Source organism: Salmo salar, chromosome 08, assembly GCF_965601325.2.
Source record: "Salmo salar chromosome 08, fSalSal1, whole genome shotgun sequence".
Classification (NCBI taxonomy): domain Eukaryota; kingdom Metazoa; phylum Chordata; class Actinopteri; order Salmoniformes; family Salmonidae; genus Salmo; species Salmo salar.
This window is the reverse complement of record NC_138298.1, coordinates 19520050-19544134: the sequence shown is the minus strand read 5'-3', so window position 1 is coordinate 19544134 and position 24085 is coordinate 19520050. Positions and strand designations below refer to the sequence as shown.

Sequence of the window (24085 nt, the reverse complement as noted above, 5' to 3'; positions counted from 1 at the left end):
TCCTCTATCTGGAACAAAGCTCATTGTGAAATGACTGATCCATTGAGAAGGCACATTTTTTTTCTTTTTTTTTCATGCTCTGTTTGTGCGTGTACGTGCGTGCGTGCGTGCGTGCGTGCGTGCGTGCGTCCGTGTGTGTGTGTGTGTGTGTGTGTGTGTCGATCTGTCCTAGCACATCAGAACTAAATGAAACCTGATAATTTTAACTTTGTCACAGCGCTGTTCGATAGGCATTAATCTTGCTAAATGACACTACACCCCCCCCCCCCCCCACACACACACTTCCCTTCTCCACATTCAGATCATGACATGACCTACACTCTGACCTATCTCTCTGTCTGTATCTGATGTCATATCGCCACCTACTGGCCTAACAGCAACAACACTATCATCATAATATCCTTTACATACATACTGTATCACCATAATCAAATCAATTTAATCTTCGCTAAGCCCCTCCCCAGAATTTTGGGCAACCAATCACAGTGCTCCAATGGATAGCAGTATGGTTGAGTATGATACACTCGGACAAGCTCATGTTTGAAATGAATGAAAGTCAGTGGGCAGTGGGAAAACATGAGTTTCATTCAAATATATATTTTAAACGGCTTAGTAATTAAGCCGTGTATCAGGAGTACTTGCTACTGTGATTTTTGAAATCCAGAGCGTGTATTTTTCGAATCCGAAATTATACATTTGTTACATTGATAGCTCAGGTGGTTAGCTAGCTCTCAGTCTCATTGACCACCAAACATTGCTAACGCTAGCTAGCTAGCCACCTCATTGACCACCAAACATTGCTAACGCTACTTAGCCAACCACTTAATATAACTTGTTTTCTCGAAATGTATGTTAGCTAGCTAAGTTAGCCATATTAACTCCCAGCACTAGTTTGCTCCAAATTGATTGTAGCTTTGACTACCTGCTCACATTGAATTCAGAGCCAATCAGTGGCTAGCTACACTACAAACATAATTTTACCGGGTTCATGAGAAGCAGTTGACAGTCCACCACATCATACCCTAGAGTTTCCTGATTACCAAAGGGTAGTCTGTGTTTAATTTCCTTGTGTATTAAAGTTTGTTATCAATGTGGGGGGATTTCGCCAGTGGTTATTGGGGGAATTGGGTTTCCCAGGAAAACGTTGTCCAAGATTGCAACAGTAACCAAGGGGGGTGGACAGAGGGGAAAGTAAGACGGTCCGGTACGGCATCCCGGCTAAATAATTAGTGGGGGTAAGCCATGCCGGTAAAACGTAAGCATATAGACTATTACACCATTTTTTAACATTACTGCATATCAGCTGCATGATAAATTAGCGAATTGACTGGAAACCGGGTGTTATGCAATCTAAATTGCGTTGTGGTTTGAGGAGAACACTTACACTTTGTCAAGGCGGAGATGGGTGGCCAAGACGCTCGCAGCCAAGGCGGAGATGAGTGGCGTGGACATGCATCAGTTCAGGCTACAAGTGTGAGCCTAATGACAATTGCAGAATGTCATCACAATACACGTAGGTGTTTTGTAGCAGATGCCTCTTTGCATTCATGAAATTGCGGGTGCACAGTGCACTGTTGGGCTTTGGATGCTGAAATGAGTTTCTGAGTGGATGAATGTGCGTGGGTAGCCAACAGGAGCACCTTTGTTAAGTGATTGTTTGACAATCAGATGAAAACATAATGACTGGTTGTGTTTATGCCACATTAAAAAGCATAGGCGGCGTGTCCATAAGGCTAGGGGAAGCTTTCCCTAAAGTAAATTGAATTAAATTGCCAAAATGATATTGTCTAATTAGCTAACTCCTGTCTATACATAAATAAATAAAATCATTCAATATAGGCTACTAGAACAGAAAGCATGATTTGGCCACAGAGGATAAATAGCTTTTTTTTTTAAGCTGTGGATTGTTTTAAAATGCATAGCCTACAGTCGGAAGGGCTTGCAATTTGGGCAGCGCTCGCTGCAAATACGAAATAGATGATTGTTGAGTTGCGACTGTCAGTGAAAAGCAGAGAGACCCAGCCAAGCATATCGCAATATTTAAAAATACAATCGCGGAGAAACTGTTTGGAAAGTAAATGGCTATTGCTGTAAAGAGATGACAATGAAAAGACTCCAGTCTATCTTTTAGATATCAACCCTTCTTAACTTAATTAAGCGAACAGTCGCCTATCTTATTGGCACCAGCAGAGAACATTGACCATATCCCCGTTGAGTCTGCATATTCACTGTCTGCCAATGGGTCAGTGCCACTTTTGTTTGTTTTTGCACAATCATTTCCTCCTCCAGGTTAGATGGACATCATATTGTATTTTTTTCTCTCCTTTTTGTAGGCCTATTATATGGATCTGACAACATGGTTTTTATTTATCTGTTTGTCAGTGTCAGCAGAGTAGGCTACCCTGTCATTTTGTAGCATAAAAAAATGTGTGTACATACGGGTAAGACATTAAATCTACTTTCACCCCTGGGGGTGGGGCTTAGCTAAGGGTTAATTAGTACAATACAATAAACTCTCATTCATATATTACAGACCCTGCTGCCGTCCCGACATTCTATTATATCATTATAGCTGACTCCATATACTGGGGTCCCATTGTTCTGTATAATATGCAGTCTGTGGAGGCGGAGGGCATTGAATAATGGATATGTACAGTACATCCATTTTAATCATAATATAATCACCATACAGAGACACAGTGACTGTGTGCCCTTGCCGTCTCCTACTACTGTGCCTTGAACACACACACAGACACACACACACACACACAGATACACACACAGACAGAAACACACAGACACACACACACACAGATACACACACACAGATACACACACACACAGACAGAAACACACACACAGACACACACACACAGAGACACACACACACACAGATACACACACACAGACAGAAACACACAAACAGACAGAAACACACACAGACACACACACAGACAGAAACACACACACACAGACACACGCACAATCTTCACATGGCGGCCTCAAGGCGAGGGGATTATATAAAGAGAAATAAATAAATGATGGGAGGGGGGTACCTATGCACAGAGGGCAGGGAGCTGTATCACTGGATAGCACACACACATTGGGCCTATATTCTCAGCTGACTCCCCCTTGCCCGCTGGCAGTCTCTGACCTTGGCTGCATGGACGTGCATTGCAAATGACTCCCCCCTACCCACTCGCATACACGCAACTCCCCCTGTATACACATAATCTTCCCCCCTTCCATTTCCATGAATTGAACTGTTTAAAGGGATGCACGAGGAGACATAAAAATATTCAGAAGTTCATCTGACTCTGGGGAAGTAGATAAAGGGCTTCATTTCCAAAATCCTGAAGTATCCCTTTAATAAAGCCTTTCATAATTGGCCATAAGGAGGTTAAGGCATCAATTATTCCATTTTCCCCAGTGGAGAGCTTGGACTGTGCTGGCCAGTGGATAGCTTGGACTGTGCTGGCCAGTGGAGAGCTTGGACTGTGCTGGCCAGTGGAGAGCGTGGACTGTGCCGGTGAGTGGAGAGCGTGGACTGTGCTGGCCAGTGGCAAGCTTAAACTATGCTGGCCAGTGGAGAGCTTAAACTGTGCTGGCCAGTGGAGAGCTTAAACTGTGCTGGCCAGTGGAGAGCTTAAACCGTGCTGGCCAGTGGAGAGCTTAAACTGTGCTGGCCAGTGGAGAGCTTAAACTGTGCTGGCCAGTGGAGAGCTTAAACTGTGCTGGCCAGTGGAGGGGCTTTTTTGTGCTGCAGATGGCAATCTCTATTGATGCTTTTTCTATTTTCTTCTAGGCTCTGAATAAATTGTGTGATTTTTATTGATGGAAATTATATTGGAGGAAGAGTAATAACTGTGGTTTGGCTGAAGTTTTCCTAAACAGTGTGTGGGTGTGTGCGTGGGTGTGTTTTGCATGCGTTTGTTCGTGTGTGTGTGTGTTTATAAGCAATGTTCCCTCTAATATTTTTCGTCACTGAGCAAATTTCAGGTATGCTGAGCGCAAACTTAAACGTTGTGAAAATTTTGTTCAACTTCCAGTGCCTGTTTAATGTGAACACTAAGGCTGTACCCACTTTAAGTTACAGTTTTAACAGTGGCCAGCTGATGGGGAAGCTCGAGTCGCACCGCATTGTTTCTGCCTCATGCACAAATCCATGTTGTTACTCTTATGAACAGGGAAAGTAAAATATTTCTCTATTGAAAAAAACCCAAGCCACTAATAATAACAACAACGCAAGACTATAGCTACACTTTCCTACTCATTCATTACTGCTGCACTGCTTGTTGTAGCACAAGGTGGAAATAGGAAGAACGCGCATTTTATGGTTTATAAAAGTGTTGAATACAAAGTGTTGACAGTGCTGAGTAAGAGCTTAAACATGAACTCACTCATATAAACAGCAGCTCTTTGCTGTATTCGTTGACAGTCTCTCTCTAGTCATGGTTTTAAACGTTTTGAAATCTCACAGTATCAATTTTGCTGTATCTTTCTTTTATGCCTGCTACGTTACTGCAGACATGGTCATCTGAGCCATCCGATTGGCCAGCGGTAGGCTAATAGTACACTTGATGTACTTGGATGGTAATTAAAGTAATTATAACGTCATAACGAGTCATGCAAAAAATGTACTGTTGAGAAGAATATGTTAGTTAATGTAGAGACAAACGATTATGCATTTTTATGTCATAAAGTTAATTTAAGAAAATTGCTATTTAGCAAGCTAGCTGACTAGCTAACATTAGCCAGCTAGCTAGCTAGCTTTATGGGTGTTCTGACATGAGTATGAAATTGTAATTCTGTTGTTTAATGTTTTAGGGACTCCTGAGAAAACCAGCAAACCAGGTTGTCGTCTTGTGAAACAGTGGATGTAAAGAATCTAGCTAGCTAAAGAATGTACTGCAAATTGAGTGTATAATTTTGTAAGCTTGCCTTGCTGATATTTCCTATGCAATGCAGCTGAAGTAATGTAGCTAGCTAACTATTTTCTTGCTTATTGTGTAGTGGAGGATAAAAATACCAGTATGCCTATGGAACTGTAACTAGCTATGTAGCCGATCTATGTATGGACCCTAAAACATTTGGTATAAATATTAGTTCAGAACCTAGCTATGAACCTCAGCCATCATAGCCTGTTGTATTCACTGATCATGTACTCTACCTTGGCAAATAAAGTATTACAATTATACACGTGCATACCAATCCTGGTCCTGGGATGGTTTTTATTTTTTTTCTTATTTTTTTATTTAACCTTTATTTAACCAGGTAGGCCAGTTGAGAACAAGTTCTCATTTACAGCTGTGACCTGGTTACACATTGTAACTATGCAATAGACTAGAAACATGATTTAAGTAATTAAAGGCTGATTTGTAATTCATATATACAGAAACAGAATTTTAAAACTGTACACTACACTTCCTATGCATCATGTAAATACTCTAAAACCGGTTCATCTCAATATCTAATTCCCTTCATCTGCATTGATCTGATGACACAGGATAGGTGTAGTATTTCATCAAATGAGAGACTTAATTTCAACCAGTAGAGAATGTGAAACGCTTCATTGAAAGAAGTTCATTATCCAAGTGTTATAAATACATATTACATGCATTATAAAAATTATAATTGTAATATGATATTATAAATACAAGTTCAATCTGTACTTCAATGCACATCTGGTGTGCATTATAAAAACAGGAAGAAAGAAGAGGTAGGTAGAGAGGTGTGAGAGAGTATAAAACACAGAAAGGGAAAGAGTAAGAACAGAGGAGCAGGGAAGACAGCATATGATTAATGAATCACAGTGCTACCCTAATATTCTCTCAGTTCATCACAATTACATTATAGTGTCTCTAGCGGTGTCTCCTAACAGCCTTGGAACCCCAGTTGGCCCAAAGGTTATCTTAATAGCGGGTGAGATGGCGATGACGGGACTGGGGGTTGGCATCCTCTCTCACATCAAAACATACCTGCAGACGAGAGACAGATGGAGAGAAAGATTAAGCCTGGTTTTCTTTTTATTCTAACATTGCCAGTCATCATAATCATCAGTAGGTGAAATGCAAAACTGACCTTGGATCATTAACTCTGGGACAACTACATCTCTATCTGCATCTCAATTAATAATACATCTCTTTAATAATACTTCCTGTTGACCCGACCAAGTCGGTCATGCCCTCTATGTGTCAGCCAGTTCAGATGCAGGGGGGGTTCACCGACATAGCTTGTTCACCATGCTATCATCCAGAAGGCGAGGTCAGTGCAGGTGCATCAAAGCTGGGACCGAGAGACTGAAAAACAGCTTCTATCTCAATGCCATCAGACTGTTAAATAGCCATCACTAGCCGGCTACCACCCGGTTACTCAACCCTGCACCTTAGAGCCTGCAGCCCTATATACAGACATGGAATCACTGGCCACTTTAATAATGGAACACTAGTCACTTTAATAATGTTTACATACTGCTTTACTCATTTCATATATATATATATATATATATATAATGTATTATATTCTACTGTATTCTAGTCAATGCCACTCTGACATTGCTCATCCTAGATTTGTGTGTATTGTTGTGAATTATTAGATACTACTGCGCTGTTGGAGCTAGGAACACAATCATTTTGCTACACCCACAATAACATCTTCTAAAAACATGTATGTGACCAATAACATTTGATTTGATTTGATAACCGTGCTTCTACACCTGCATTGCTTGTTGTTTGGGGTTTTAGGCTGGGTTTCTGTACAGCACTTTGAGACATCAGCTGATGTAAGAGGCTATATAAATCGATTTGATTTGATAACCTACAGGATTTAGGGAGAAGGGAGGAGAGAAAATAAGGTAGTTATTGAGAAAATAATGTAGTTAAAGATACAGTGTTCAACAGGAATCTGTGTGTGTGGTCTCACCTGGTGTCCACACTAAGTGGCTGCAGAGTACTTTATCAGGGATGCAAGCTAGTCACCTTTCGGCGAAATTCACCGTTTTGAATGCAAAATAGGTAACCTACGAGATTCATGTAGATCCGATGAGAAAAGTTTGGGAGGAGGTAGTTGGGGTGTCGATGCACATTTGGCGCAATACTAGCTGTATCCACGGCTCAGCCAATCGTTCACATAACAACAGAATGCAGCACACGACTAAAGAGAAGAGACAACCAACTTGCTAGTTACAGCATCAGCGCGCACACTAGAAAGCTACAGCAGCGCTTCCACTGAATGATAACGATGTGGTAGGTGAGAAGCCTGACTCCGGGGGTGAGAAGGTGATGAAGCGTACTTCATGAGCTGTAACCGAAAAACAACAGGCATTTGGAAAGTTTGAGGTGAGGGAGCAAGTGTGGTGGAACAAGAATTGTTAGCATTGTTAAGTATCTCTTGCTAGCTGGATCGAATTCTCTGTTAGCTAGCGAACTAACATTACTATCTATGAACTGAGGTTTTCCCTATACATTAACGTTATGTGGTTAATTTTCAGAATGAGAGAATTAGGTGAAAAGGAGGTGTTGCTTGTTAAACAAGTGGATTCAGGGATGAATTGGAGCTGGTGCTGGGCCTGGCTTAAGCTGGATGCCACTATAGAGGTGAAAGGAACACCACACATTTTTCATATTTCTCACTTTTTCAATGCGGTAGATAAAAAGGGGTATGCCAGGTGTACTCCCTGCCTGAAAGAGATCTATTATGCCAACAAAGGGTTTCATGCTCTGCTGCTGGCACATTGTAGAACAGATGTCCACAGGCAGAAAGTGTAAAATGAAATAACGTGCAGTGTAGCTCAAAGCTATTGCTTTTGTTGTGTTGAACTTGATATAAAGTTGTGTGTGAGTGAGGGGGGATTCTTTTAGGGTTTACTCAGTGAACGTTATTTTTGCACACATAGCCTTGTGCACTTGATCGATGTCTACTACAGTGGCCAATATAACAGAGCAAAAATAGAATGCCTGTTTGTTTCATTCTATTTCTACTTTAAGATCTTTTTTTCCCAAGTGCAATATTTAAATGTGTGTGGGGTCACAAGCGTTCTATTATAAAGGCTGTCATGGCTAACTGCAATATTAGTGTATTGTTTTTTTCTCTGGACTTGAGTGTCATTTGCAGTAAAGTCTAGGCAACGAATAACATTGGATTGCTTTCCTAATATTTTTTAGCTGTGAGTTCAGTGGCGATTTTGGTGGGGCAAACAAAAAAAGTGTGATGCATGCCAAAAAAGCCACTACACAACACTAAACAATATAGGAATTGCACTATAACGGTGACAAACGGTGCCCACAAACTGTTAGGGCCTACATAAATCTGTCCGAACAGCAGAGTCTCAACAGCAGTCCCAACACCTTACCACGCTACACCTGGCTATCAGCAGAGCCTTGTCTGGCAGTGAAACAGTTCATTCAGCCTCATTTACTGCCTTTGTAAAAAACATAGCTGATATGGCTGACTTGCTTAAACAAATGTGGTTTCTACTGACAATTGAGATGTACAAACTATGGCATAAGGGGACGACAAGCGGATAAAAGGCAATCCGTAATTTTGATTAAGACATTAATGAACGAGCGATGACGGACGTAGTCAATAACTATTTGTTCAGCACTTTTGAAATGTACAGGGACAGAATTCAGAACATGGACCGTTCTTACAATGTACTCCCTGTACACCAAGTCAGAACCGTAGGATAAATAAAGGGGGCATATAAGCAGAATGAAAGCTCTTACAGTATTCGATGATTACATTTCTTTAAAACAGCTTACAGGCTACATGTCAATAACCAAGTTAGAACAGTAGGCAAAATTAAGAGGTGAAAATAGGCCAAATTATTAAGGTGAGACACATTGAATGCCGTTTGGGTCTTTGTGTAATAAAAAAAATATACGTCAAATAACACTTTATCTCGTTAAATAAGCTTTTAATTTGGAATGTCAAATAACACAACTCTATTATAGAATGTTGTGGGTGCTGAATGTGCACATGCAGGCCAATCACCACCACTACTATCAGTAGCACTGTCAAAACTGTACAAACAAAAAGTCTGCTAATAATCACAGACCGGCCACAAGAGATGTGTTTACAATCCCGCATTGGTGAAAATAGACCAAATTATTGGGGTGAGGCACATTTGGCTTCTAACAGCTTACTATACAACATACACTTAGTATTACTTTCTTAGCTACAGTATACATATCTCCCTGGCATATTACATCATTTATGCAGCAGCATACAAAACATTTGGACTCACCTTGCTCACTTAAACAGTGGTCCTTTTTGGGCAAATTTTGTCATCAAAGTCTGTCTCTGGATTTATGGTGGGAACTCTGAAGAAAAAAAACACACAGCCACTCCACTGAATAGCAGGCTAGTGATTGCTTTGCGATGCTTGCAGTTACCCACTGATTCCTTCCAAACCACTCATTGTTGAATTAGCAATATCCAACTTGTTGTGGAATGGGTATGGCCGATGACCACCGATACGTTTTATCTATTAATTCACTTAATTATTTATCTTCATATGACAAGGATTGAAAAGGATTTGCCATTAGATTGTCGACTTGATTCATAATGATGGCTGCTAGCTAAGATTTTGAAAGTAAAATGTTGACATCAGTCCAATCAAAGCTACTGTACATATAATGTGATTTTATGTCATTTTATCTGTGCCCAATGACCTTGAGCCTTCTTGGAAGGGTACTTATAATGTAAGTCTATGGCAGGGCTGAAATGTTCGATGTCTACCCTTACTAAGGACTTAGACTTGGCCTGTGGCATAGTGTCCCCATGAATGACAGAACACTGAGCCAATCAGGCGCAATGCTCCTATTTTCTGCTGGCTTGCCCCACCACCACAGAAAGCACTGAGCCAGGCTGAAACACCTGCATTTTGGAGCTGCCTTAGTAAAGAAAACAAAAAAGAGACCATGTTTGTATGCTGCTTTATTAACTCAATTATATATTTTTTTTTTACAGTTTGCAAACTGATATGTGACACGCATTAATGCCAAAATAACATGCAAAACAGGCAAGGCCAATTTTTTTAAATATATATACATATCTTTTTAATGCTTTTTATTTTCCCTGAATGATGGGTCGGCACTGTGAGTTAGGTTCACATTAACCACTTTTTATTTTACACACAGACTGATCATGTAGATCATATTCTTTGTTGTTTAATTAGTTAAAACCTGCATTTCAAGAAGGGATCCAGCCTAAGTCACTAGAAATGTGCATTTTAAAGCTGATATTTATTTTAATTGATTTTTTATACCCCCTAGCAGGGATTTTTTTCATGTTTCAGTGCCAAAAAAAGTGTCACCTTTTTGGGCCCTCACCAGTTTGCATCCCTGACTTTTTACTGGAAAACATGCACAGACACAGGAGGACAAACAATATAGCGTAGTTATATAAATAGAAATAATGAAGTGTCTTGCTATTCTCCATGGTTGGTCCTCTTGCCTATTATTTCAAGGTGGAAGGAGCCACAGTTATACACCTGAGCCTGCTTACTGCCCAACACATTCCATCAATCAGATCGATACATGAGTGTGTAGGTGTGGGTTATAGGGTGTCTAATTGTTCTACATTTTTTCAATATGGGTGACTCTTAAATGAGCCTGTTTTGATTTTGTACAGACATCACCTACTGAACAGCACCCTCACCTGAGAAGTAGAACGCAAAAGGAGAGAAACTGGGAATTGAATAACTGCAGTTGACATAGCTACATAAATGGAAGAATACTCTTATTTCAATGTGAATGGCTCTTAAAAGAGCATTTGGTTGGGCATAGTGTAGTCTATGGTGTTGCCAGGGAACAGCACCCTCTTCGAAGAAGTAGGAGGTGAAGATCTCCCGCACACAGATTGCCTCCCGTGCTGTGTTGTTGGACCCCATCCTTGAAACATCCTGCAGAGCAGCAGACTTCTCCTCTGGCGCACGAGGGCGAGCTGCAGATCCCCTACTGGTCCTTGTGTCCATCATCATGTAGTTATGCAGGACACAGGTAGCCTTCACTCACCTGAAATCTCCCAGGAGGTAGTCCCAGATGGCCCTGGTCATCCAACCTTGCAGTGCCCTACATGGTAACTGTAGGCAATAATTTTGAAGGTATCTGTAGGAATATGGAAGATCATTTCATTATTAGACTTTCACATCACCAGGTCATTATGGATTACTAAAGTATAATATCCCTTATAACAAATCATGATAACATCGGATAGATAGATGCATGTGCACACACATGTGCATGTGTAGCACGTGACAAGCAGGATCATATCCAGGATAGCATCACAAATGAAAACATAAATACCACTTGAAGCTTGATGATGAGTTGATCAATTGAATCAGCTGTGTAGTACTAAGGCAAAAACAAAAATGTGCACCCCTTTGAGTCCCCAGGACCAGGACTGGGAACTACTGCTCTTCATTGGGACCTCTTAATCTGCACAGGCTTTCACCGCTCCCTGTATCTGAGGACAGAAAACCTCACAAGAAACAGACTTCATTATACTCAAATTAGACCGCAATGAATATTATGTTACTATTATCTCCATCCTCACTTCTAGGGACTGGAACTACACAAAAGTACCTGCCCTATCCAGAATAGCCTAATCTCTCACTTATCTATTTTACCGTCCTCCGTGACTGTTAGCTAGCTACCTACAAATGCATTTGGATTTGTTTTTTTACAGTGATAAATACATCAAGGTAGCTAGCTAATATGAAGTTAGGTAGCTGGTGATATTTAGTTCACTTAGCTAGCTATCTATACAGTATGTAATGTTGGCTAGATAGCTAGCTAGCTAATAATACATAGTTTTTTTTTACATTTTCGAAATGTATTTACTTACTTGAATAGGTCCTCCCAACCATGTGGACGATTGGAAACAGGGCAACAAAGTTTGTTTGTCACCAGAGCGTTTTACAGCATATTACTATTTACCTGTGAATAAATTCATGAAATGGAGAACGGATCAAACTATTTACCCATTTAATTTATTATTTAACAAGGCAAGTTACTTTCAGAACAAATTCTTATTTACAATGACGGCCTACCCTGGACGACGTTGGGCAAATTGTGCGCCGCCCTATGGGACACCCAACCACGGCCGGTTATGATACCGCCTGGATTCGAACCAGGGTTTCTGTAGTGACGCCTCTAGCACTGAGATGCGTTGCCTTAGACCGCTGCGCCACTCAGGAGCCCCCAAAATAAACTAAAGTGCAGTATAGGTCTACCGCTGGCCAATAGGATGGCTCAAATGACCGTGTCTGCAGTGACGTAGCAGGCATAAAGGAAAGATACAGTAAAGTGAGATGTCAAAACGTTTAAAACCATGACTAGAGAGAGACTGTCAACGAATACAGCAAAGAGCTGCTGTTTATATGAATGAGTTCATGTTTAAGTTCTTACTCAGCACTGTCAACACTTTGTATTCAACACTTTTATAAACCATATGCTGCCAGCACGCCTACAAGCGAACCACTCTGGGCGGCCTAAGCGGCACGCTGCAATTCACCGCGTGCCAGTGTACACGAGCCGTAAGGCTTTATCGTTGGGATTTTTACAGAAATGTTTGTCGATTGACTAGGAATGCCTTGGAGATGGACCAGTGGGATGCGATCGAATGGTTGGTGACCACTGCTGTAGAAAGTGGAGTGAAGTTCTATCTCGTGCTTCTCTCTGAGGGGTGATATTTCTGCATGGCAGCTGTGCGGCAGTCTCAGGGCAACAGCGCACACGCATGCAGGTTAGAGGGAACATTGTTTATAAGCTGCATACATGTGGTGTTTGTGTGGAGGTCCTTCCTTAATTGGATCTAAGAGCTCATCCCTTGAATGTACATGATGATTGACATCTCCAGGCAGGCAGGTAGGTGGCAGTAATTGGGGAGCGTGGCTCAGAAACAGATAGGTGTCAACATATTGAGGTGTTGCTGAGCTCGTCAGAGATGTGCGTGTTTGACAGACAGAGGCTCTCTGAATCGATGCCTGGGTTTTTAAAAGCTAAGCCACTGGAAGCTACAGTAGTATGTCTGTCTGCACTACAGAAGAGAAGGGGAATGATTAATTGTATTTGGAAAAGCCTAAGTAAAGAGAGGTTGGAGCTGAGCTCCCCTATCGTTTGGACTGATGGAGACTGGGAGCCCTTCCAAATTGTCTCCTCACACACACACACACACACACACAGACACACAATCCTCTGTTGCTTTACTGTGCTGTTAAGGGATGACAAACATACATGAGAGGTGTCAAAGTCTTGCTAACTATTTGTCTGTGTGTGTGTGTGTGTGTGTGTGTGTGTGTGTGTGTGTGTGACAGTGTGTGTACAGTGTGTGTACAGTGTGTTTACAGTGTGTGTACAGTGTGTACGTGTGTGTACGTGTGTGTGTACAGTGTGTACGTGTGTGTGTACAGTGTGTACAGTGTGTACGTGTGTGTGTTTACAGTGTGTGTGTGTGTGTGTGTGTGTGTGTGTGTGTACAGTGTGTGTGTGTACAGTGTGTGTGTGTGTATAGTGTGTGTCTTTGTGTGTGTGTTTGTTAATTCTTCCACATCTGTCTGTGTGATTCACCCAATCATAAAGAACCTATTCTCCCTGGACAAGAGTGTTCACACATTACACCGCTTAACCCAGGACAGAAACGATGTTATATTTGAAGAAAAACCTCCAACTCATTTCCCGAGAGAGAGAGAGAGAGAGAGAGAGGCCAAAGGGTTCAACAACATGGCTTTATTAGCATGTTGCACTAATTCCAACAGCATTTAACTAATCACATCAGATAATTAGTATTTTGAGTGGAATTACTTCTTAATTCGCTTATAGTCAGTCAGTCAGTGTTCAGACTAGTAAACTGCCTGATCTTGCGAGCTTATATGCATGATGGCTACACAGATATCAGCGGTAATCAGTCTGGTAATTATGAGGCTATGTTCAGGCTGTCTGTCAGGGTTGAGCTCTAGTCTAATTCCACAAGGAATTGGCCAGACATAGGAAACCACACACACACATCCACACGAGAGAGAGCAAGAGAGAGAGACACACACACACAGGGTCTTCAATTCAATGGCATTCATGGCTCTATTTCGTTTGCCTAACGTGTTACATATACGGATGAATAGAGCAGCTAAGGCCTTGTTTGTAAGCTATTCCCCAATGGTCTATAATGTACACATCAATGTAGAACACCAGTGATCTGCTGTGTAGAGTGCAGTACAGACTCAACTGGCTGGAGGGTAGAGTGGTGTTGTGTCAGAGTGCTGTAATTTATGCATGTTCAGTATGATAACACTAGGAACAGTATGTATGAAGGTTAATGAGCTATGTGAGCCGAGGCTTGTACAGTGTGTGTGAATGTGAGTGTGCATGCCTGCGTGCCTGTGTGTGTGTGTTTGTACAGTACGTGTACATAGGCCAATGCATGCTTGTGTGTGTCCTGCTGTTTGATTACAGTGATTAGGTTCCTACTGTGGGTAGCAGGTCATTCTCCTATGGGCTGAGCCTCCCAGTCTCCTATGGGCTTCACAGGCCAGAGGCCAGAGAGGCTCAGTCAGCCTCAGTAAGTAGCTTGACCCGGTTACACACTCCCCACTGTCTCAGAACCTCAACCTGCAGCGCTGTGACCTCTGCTTTACTCACCTGGCTGGCCAACCACACACACACACACACACACACACGCACAGATACACACACACACACACACACAAACACACACACAGGAACACACACATACAGCCTCCTCCGTCTCAGCTCAGCCTCATTGATCTACACGTTCCCTCTGAGATCCCTGTCTAATTAAGGGATCGATAACAGCCACCACGCTGCAGTCTTACTATATCATATCCAGTTTGGCTGCTCCCTTCAACTCAGACACAATCATTCCGGGAGGAACCCACACTGAAGTAATCACATATCCTTAGTGTTAGCCCTCTGTCCCTGGCAGGTTTGATTGACTAATATCATTTTGACTGACTGGCCTTGTTTCTTGACTACATGGTCTGCATACCAAATGGCACCCTATTCCCTAAATAGGGCACTACTTTTGGCCACGGACTACCTTTTGATTGGGATTGTGTTGCGGCCGGGAGAGGGAACATGCACGCTGCATATTCAGCTCAGCCCCCCTCAGTTTTATCTGTTTGTACACTGACTTTGCGTATAATTAATTAACCCTACAATATTGAATTTGGCTATCAGGGCACCCTTGAATAAATTGCATGACGTCTCTGAATGCTGCCCTCCTTCTATCAGATCATCTCTTCATAGCAGGCTGGTTTCTTCCTCCTTGTTGGGTAAGCCTCCTGTAGGATTAGATGAAGGATATTAATTCTCTCTCTCTCTCTCTCTGAGCCTATCAGCAGCAATCCAGGCTGATCAAACAGTGTAAAGCCTCCACTAACCACTGAGATATCCACAGCTAAAAAAACAGCTCTCCTTACCTTCTATATCACCACACAAACCATCCCACCCAATCTCTCCCATGGTGTACTTCAACCGTAGGGAATGAAAAACTGACATTCCAAACGAGGAGGGTTATATATATTATCCTTTCATTTCAACCACCACAACCAGAAAGTGTAGTGTCCACGACAACTTTTAACTTCCCAAATAATCTTCTAGTGTTGTGGGTTTTTTAAGATAAGAATATTACGTGAGTTAGTTCTGCATTTTGTCTAATCCCTCATTCCAACCACCTTCACCAGAAGTTGTAGTGTCAACGACAAATAAACGACTTTAACTTCCCAAATAAACTATGTTCTCTAGTGTTTTTCAGCTGTTGTTGGCAAGGCTGCAAAGAAGGTAAAATATATAATGATTTCAGCTTGCTCCTCCGTTAGCTCCTTTAATTGAGTGGACTGGTATATTTCAGCGCTTTATTAAATTGGAGGGAAGCAGGCCGGAGGGTATTACCCGCAGAGTAAATAGATTTCTGCACTGAGCTCCCTCCGTCTGGCTCTGCCTTCACCACCACACACAAGCTCATTCCTCACTTGTTGTCTTGTCTTGTTTTTTGCACGGGCAGATCATGGTTGTCATAGATACATAGACACAAAAAAAAATTGGAACAAGGAAAGTTTGGTTCCTTTGACTCATCATTGGGTCAGACCAAACTGTTTTTCGGATTAAAAAGACTGTCCATCTGTGGAGGCCTAACCTTAAGACACCAAATCCAATCCCTCCCACAACTCCTTTGCTATTTTGGATTTTACTGCTTAAAACTTTCTTGCCTTAAAACTCTTTTTTTTGTTGACCAAGATGCCCAAATAATTCGACGCTTTCTCTGTGAATCAGGAGGTGTGAAGAGATTTAATGAGTCAAGCTTGCTGTTGTGTTGTGGCTTTGCGCCATGGTGCTGTTTATTCGGAGCATTTTGGTTACAAAACACCCCTAGTTCAACGGCTCCCCAGCTCAAACGCCAGACCTATCCTCCACACTGCCGTACCGCATCCATCCAAGCCTCGCATCAAGACACCGCTCTTTTCGCCCTCTCAGTAATTCAAAGTGCTGTGGTGTTTTCCTTTTTTGGCCTCCTCTACTTACATCTTAGTATTTCATCCCCCCCACGCTTTATTAGAAGATTGTCGCCTCGTCCTCGTCGCGACCGAGGAATGACTCAAACGCAGGAAAGGAGCTCTTCCCATTACCCGGAGGATTACTCTGATTCTCCACCGTGCGTCGAAGAAGAACTACAAGGAAAAACATTCAAACATGCCAAAGTCAGGGTCCAACAAAATCCACTCCCCGAGCTTAAGCCCTGCTGAAAGGGAGTGTGAAATAACAATGAGTACAGGTTTGGGGCAGTACAATGAGCAAGGAGGGAGAATGGAAATAGGCAGGGAGAAAGGATTAGAATACTATTAGTAGAAGCAGTTTGTTGTTGATAGGAAGGAAGTTGCTTCTCCTTGGAGTTGATGCTGCTTACTGTGCACCAATCCCGTGTCTGCTTTGATTTTTCTGTAGATTCTGCAGTGGGAAATGTGAAATGTCAGGCAAATAGCCATGTCAAGTGTCAATCATGGGGATTTTTGACTGCTTGAGCTCTTTGTGAAGTTTATCGATTGCGCGAGGGTCGGTGTCAGCATACCGCGAGAGACTGGTATTTCTTTGCCGTGATTGGAGGAAAGATTTGACTGAGATAAGCCTGAACGGAACATCCTTTATTATTGCAAGCCTGGGGATTTATGGGTAAAGACTCAATATGTCTTTGAGACTGCCTGCGTGTCTGAGTGCATGTTTTTACTATATGTATGATGGTGTTTTAGAAGGTGTGTATTTACGTATCCAGGGGCGACAGAGAGATGAGGGTCATGTGAGGGCCACATAATTTCTCTCTGTATGCTTCCACTAAGACTGCAATATGATTGTCTCTGGATTATGATGCTCAAATGCCACCTTTCAATATATGTACTTTACATAGGTCATATTGTTCTCAGCTCAAGGGATTAGGTATGTTACTTTATATTTTTGTTAAAGAATAAAGAATTACTCACACCCGTTGTCTGTCTGATACCACAAACACTGCAAGTGTAGATTACTTTCTCTGGATTTAGGATGCTTGGAATTACACCAAATGTCACCTTTCAATATATGGATGTTATGCACTATTTTAATGTAATAAATCTGAACATGGTAACTAACGCTTGTATTATTTCTTTGTCTCTCACTGTTTCTCTTGTACAGTTTCTCTATCTGTCTATCTCTCTTAAGAGCTACAGCTGTAGCAGTAGACGCTCACATTATAACACAAAAAGAACTGGACACCGCCACATTGTTTTGTGCTGGTCAGAAGATTTAGAAAATAACTTTACCGACAAGCTAAAGACATGGATTCTTTCCCTGTCTCTCCTACAGGTCTCCAGTGATGGCTGGAGGTCTCTTTGCCGTCAACCGTCAGTGGTTCTGGGAGCTGGGTGGCTACGACACTGGCTTGGAAATATGGGGCGGAGAGCAGTACGAGATATCGTTCAAGGTGAGCAAAAATGTATAGAAGATAGCGTTTCCCAATCATGCATTTCTCTTACCAATGTTCTCAAGACTGGAACAAGTCTTATCATTCGAGCATCTCAATACAGCACTGTAGGGAAACTGGAAGTCTTAAGGTTGCTAGTCATACTCATGAGGGCTAAGTTCATCTTTCAGTATACACCAGGGTTAGGCAACTAGATTCAGCCACAGGCCAATTTTTGTCGGAGCGGATGGTCGGGTGGCTTAATCAAATCAAGTTGAATTTATACAGCACATTTCAGACATGAAATGCAACACAATGTGCTTCACAGGAAGAAAAAAAACAGAATAAAAACAATTAAAATATTTACTACACAAAAAACAAGAGGATAAAAAACAACAATGACTAAAAATCACCCTAAGGAAAAGCAAAGCTAAAGCAGTTTTAGCCCCCCTCAGGTTCTCTGGCAGGCTATTCCAGAGGCTGGGGGCACAATAAATTGAGTTCAGAATCTAAAATAACATCTGGGTGTTTCACCTGGTGTTTTATCTTTATTGCCCGTGAATTAGAATCTCCGGCCAGATTCTCTCTCCAATTGTACTCGCCACATGCGCTGAATACAACAGGTGTAGACCTTACAGTGAAATGCTTACTTACAAGCCCTTAACCAACAATGCTGTTTTAAGAAAAATAAGTGTTAAGAAAGTATTTACAAGAAAATAGAAAAATAACAAATAATTAAAGAGCAACAATAAAATTACAGTAGCGAGGCTATATACAAGGGGTACTTGTACAGAGTCAATGTGCGGGGGCACATGTTAGTTGGGGTAATTGAGGTAATATATACATGTAGGTAGAGGTAAAGTGAGTATGCATAGATAATTAACAGGGAGTTACAGCAGTCTAAAAATGGGGGGGGGGGGGGGGGGGGGGGGGCAATGCAGATAGTCCGGGTAGCCATTTGATTAGCTGTTCATGAGTCACCGTGCCAGGTGTCCTCCTAGGACGTGGGAATGGGCTAACTGTAGGACTGTATCCCTGTATGGTCTAGGCACCATTAGTAATTCCTGGTTGCTCCTTCCTTCCTGCGTCGTGTATAACCCTTCGCAGGTGTCTTCATCGGTAGTTTCCTGGAATATCTGTCGTAAACGATGGGTCGCTATTTCTTCCTCTGCTCCCGAGGACGAGGTCGAGGCTACGTCTCCTTGTAGGACTACTACCTCAGGCTTGGATTTGTTTTTTTTTCTTCTTTCCTGTCCCCCTTCTTCCCGTGCATAACATCATCTGCCGCAGCTCTTTATATAGAGGACAGTCTGTCCCGATCAATAATGGCACCTTCAGCTGGGGTACTTTCCCTGCCCTAACTGTACACCTTCCTTTCGGAGTGAGAATAGACAGATTCACGGTAGGGTAATAGTGGGTGTCTCCATGGATACAGGACACGGCTACTTTGTCTGGTAGCAGTGTCTGGTAGCACCATCCGCTCCTCTACTAACGTAACCATACTTTCCGAGTCGAGAATGGCTACCACATCTTGTCCTTCTAGTCGAACCGGAATCTCTGGGGCCGGGGCTATTTCTGCTAACCAACAGTGTTGATCCTGCCCTCTCGAACTGGGATGCGTGGGGATGAGCAGCGATGACTCCATGAGCATGGACTCGTCCTTGCTAGGACATTGTGGGGCATAATGGTCTGGAGACTGACATTTATAACACCGACCCTGCTGTGTGGGGGATGACTTCTCCCACCTCCGGATGGGGTTTGGACGTTTCGGTGGCGGACGCGCCGGGGTGAGTCGTGGTACGGGATTTGCAGAATCCTTCCGTTCCTCCTTGTCACCTTTTAACAACTCCCCTGTAGATCGGTATGTTTCCACCACCTGGGCTATGTTGTCGGCTGACAACGGGTTGGCTTGCCCCACGACCCTTTAAGTCACTGGTTAATTCATTAATTAATTGATTAATTAATTCCCTCAATATCTTGTCCACTATGAGGGTCTCTATTACATGTCCTACTCCCTTTCTGGGTTCCAGCCACTGTTTCGTCAGTCGTATTAGTGCGAAGATCTGGGCACGGACGGGTTGGTCAGCCGTATAGGTCCATTGATGGAACTTTACGGCTCTATCTCTGGCAGTCAGCTAGTACCGGGACAGGATCTCGGATTTTAGTCGCCCATAGTCCGCAGCTTCACGGGAATCCAGGTCAAAATAGGCTTCCTGGGCCACCCCGGTCAAAAGAGGGACTAATGTGCTCGCCCATTCTGTGGGCGGCCACTCTTCCAAGGTGGCCGTCCTTTCGAAGGTCAAGAGGAAGGCCTCGATATCATCCTCCTTGGAGAGACGAGGTAAGATGGCGTGAGCAGCCGCTCTTGGCTTAACTCTAGGTTCTTCTCGCCGGCTCAGCTGTTGTTGCAGGAGTTCTATGGTTGTCTGCTGTGCCATGATCAACTGTTGTAGTAGGGGGTTGTCCATCGTTCTTGAATGGTTCCTCTGTGTCTACTGGAAGAATTTACTCACTTATTCTTGTGTCACTCGTCCACCTAATTCCCGCATTCTCCACCAATGTGAGCGGACCATTTAATGTGGCGTCACTCTAAAGCGGAAAGGTGGAATAAACGAGTCAGGAGTAGGTTTTCTTGATTGAACACAGTTCTCTATTGAGGGATTTTGGTCAATACAAACACTCCAACATAATCAGTGAAAATTTCCCAAGGAAAAACATACATCTTCTTCTCCAGATGAAACAGGAACACAATACGATTATCTTTAAACTACAACAAAAGTCACGGGTTTGTCACCATCTTAATGGTTCTTCATGGATAGCTCCCCTCTCTCCCCCCTCCAGAGATAGTTTCCCCCCCAGCTCTCTGCTGGTTCCCTCCTCTCTTTTGTAGGGAAGAGAGAATAGGTCATTAGTACCGTCAGCTGTGCTTAATTGCCTCATGTCCCCTTGACTCACATGCCTGGTTGGGCTACTATCCGTGAGCCCAGCCTGCCCTCTGGTGGTCCTTCCACACGTAGGTGTTCCTTTTGTCCAGGTGGGAAACGTTAGTGTGGAGTGCAATAGAGATTGCGTCATCTGTGGATCTGTTGGGGCGGTGGTCTTGGCCACAGGGACTATGGTGGTCTGCTTGAAACATGTTGGTATTACAGACTCGGTCAGGAATAGATTGAAAATGTCAGTGAAGACACATTCCAGTTGGTCAGAACATGCTCCAAGTACACATCCTGGTAATCCGTTTTTGACCTGTTTAAAGGTCTTACTCACATCGGCTATGGAGAGCGTGATCACACAGTCGTCCAGAACAGCTGCTGCTCTCATACATGCTTCAGTGTTGCTTGCCTCGAAGTGAGCATAGAAGTAATTTAGCTCATCTAGTAGGCTTGTGTCACTGCGCAGCTCGCGGCTGTGTTTCCCTTTGTAGTCCGTAATAGTTTGCAAGCGCTGCCACATCCGGCGAGCGTCGGAGCCGGTGTAGTACAATTCAATCTATACTGCTCCAAAAAATAAAGAGAACACTTAAACAACACATCCTAGATCTGAATGAAATAAATAATCTTATAAAATACTTTACATAGTTTAATGTGCTGACAACAAAATCCCACAAAAATAATCAATGGAAATCCAATTGATCAACCCATGGAGGTCTGGATTTGGAGTCACACTCAAAATTAAAGTGGAAAAACCACACTACAGGCTGATCCAACTTTGATGTAATGTCCTTAAAACAAGTCAAAATGAGGCTCAGTAGTGTGTGTAGCCTCCACGTGCCTGTATGACCTCCCTACAACACCTGGGCATACTCCTGATGAGGTGGCGGATGGTCTCCTGAGGGATCTCCTCACAGACCTGGACTAAAGCATCCGCCAACTCCTGGACAGTCTGTGGTGCAACGTGGCGTTGGTGGATGGAACGAGACATGATGTCCCAGATGTGCTCAATTGGATTCAGGTCTGGGGAACGGGCGGGCCAGTCCATAGCATCAATGCCTTCCTCTTGCAGGAACTGCTGACACACTCCAGCCACATGAGGTCTAGCATTGTCTTGCATTAGGAGGAACCCAGGGCCAACCGCACCAGCAAATGTTCTCACAAGGGGTCTGAGGATCTCATCTCGGTACCTAATGGCAGTCAGGCTACCTCTGGCGAGCACATGGAGGGCTGTGCAGCCTCCCAAAGAAATGCCACCCCACACCATGACTGACCCACCGCCAAACCGGTCATGCTGGAGGATGTTGCAGGCAGCAGAATGTTCTCCACGGCGTCGCCAGACTCTGTCACGTCTGTCACGTGCTCAGTGTGAACCTGCTTTCATCTGTGAAGAGCACAGGGCGCCAGTGGCGAATTTGCCAATCTTGGTGTTCTCTGGCAAATGCCAAACGTCCTGCACGGTATTGGGCTGTAAGCACAACCCCCACCTGTGGACGTCGGGCCCTCCTACCACCCTCATGGAGTCTGTTTCTGACCGTTTGAGCAGACACATGCACATTTGTGGCCTGCTGGAGGTCATTTTGCAGGGCTCTGGCAGTGCTTCTCCTGCTCCTCCTTGCACAAAGGCGGAGGTAGCGGTCCTGCTGCTGGGTTGTTGCCCTCCTACGGCCTCCTCCACGTCTCCTGATGTACTGGCCTGTCTCCTGGTAGCGCCTCCATGCTCTGGACACTACGCTGACAGACACAGCAAACCTTCTTGCCACAGCTCACATTGATGTGCCATCATGGATGAGCTGCACTACCTGAGCCACTTGTGTGGGTTGTAGACTCCGTCTCACGCTACCACTAGAGTGAAAGCACCGCCAGCATTCAAAAGTGACCAAAACATCAGCCAGGAAGCATAGGAACTGAGAAGTGGTCTGTGGTCCCCACCTGCAGAACCACTCCTTTAATTGGGGGTGTCTTGCTAATTGCCTATAATTTCCACCTGTTATCTATTCCATTTGCACAACAGCATGTGAAATGTATTGTCAATCAGTGTTGCTTCCTAAGTGGACAGTTTGATTTCACCGAAGTGTGATTGACTCGGAGTTACATTGTGTTGTTTTAGTGTTCCCTTTATTTTTTTTAGCAGTTTATAAGGGCACCTGGCGAGACCCAAATGCAGACACAGGAGGCAGATGGTTGAGCTCCGATATTTATTATAACAAAAGGAGTAGGCAAAAGGCAGGTCAGGGACAGGTGAGAGTTCATAAACCAGGTCAGAGTCCAAACAGTACCAGGCGATAGGCAGGCTCGAGGTCAGGACAGGCAGGGGTTCAATGATCAGGTCCAAGTCCAAACAGTACAAGGGGATTGGCAGGCTCGAGGTCAGAACAGGCAGAGTGGTCAGGCAGGCGGATTCGGCGTCAGGACAGGCAAGGGTCAAAAACCAGGAGGGCTAGGAAAAAACAGACTGTGAAAAATAGGAGCAAGGAAAAATGCTGGTTAACTTGGAAATAGAAGACGAACTGGCACAGAGAGACAGGAAACACAGGCATAAATACACTGGGGACTAATAGGGAAAACAGGTAACACCTGGAGGTGGGCGGAGACAATCACAAAGACAGGTGAAACAGATCAGAACGTGACACAATCTTAGTCCTGTATTGCCGCTTTCCCTGTTTGATGGTTTGTCGAAGGGCATAGCGGGTTTTCTTATAAGCGTCCGGGTTAGTGTCCCGCTCCTTGAAAGCGGCAGCTCTACCCTTTAGCTCAGTGTGGATGTTGCCTGTAATCCATGGCTTCTGGTTGGGATATGTACGTACGGTCACTGTGGGGACGACGTCATCAATGCTTATTGATGAAGCCAGTGACTGATGTGGTGTACTCCTCAATGCCATCGTAAGAATCCCGTAACATATTCCAGTCTGTTCTAGCAAAACAGTCCTGTAGCTTAGCATCTGTGTCATATGACCACTTCCGTATTGAGCGAGTCACTGGTACTTCCTGCTTTAGTTTTTGCTTGTAAGCAGGACTCAGAAGGATAGAGTTATGGTCAGATTTGCCAGATGGAGGCTGAGGGAGAGCTTTGTATGCATCTCTGTGTGTGGAGTAAAGGTGGTCTAGAGTTTTATTTCATCTGGTTGCACATGTAACATGCTGGTAGAAATGAGGTAAAATGGATTTAAGTTTCCCTGCATTAAAGTACCCGGCCAGTAGGAGCACCACCT

At 43.5% G+C, this 24085-nt stretch overlaps 1 protein-coding gene across 2 annotated transcripts in view; it reads left to right on the top strand.

Annotated features, from left to right (window-relative positions):
* Window positions 1–24085, top strand: part of LOC106610173 (polypeptide N-acetylgalactosaminyltransferase-like 6) — a 235935-nt gene that overhangs the window by 190117 nt on the left and 21733 nt on the right. For both annotated transcript variants that reach the window (XM_045722724.2, XM_045722723.2), the window contains exon 8: window positions 17850–17967. In XM_045722724.2, the coding sequence (XP_045578680.1) occupies window positions 17850–17967 (118 nt within the window). The remainder of the gene's footprint in view (window positions 1–17849; window positions 17968–24085) is intronic.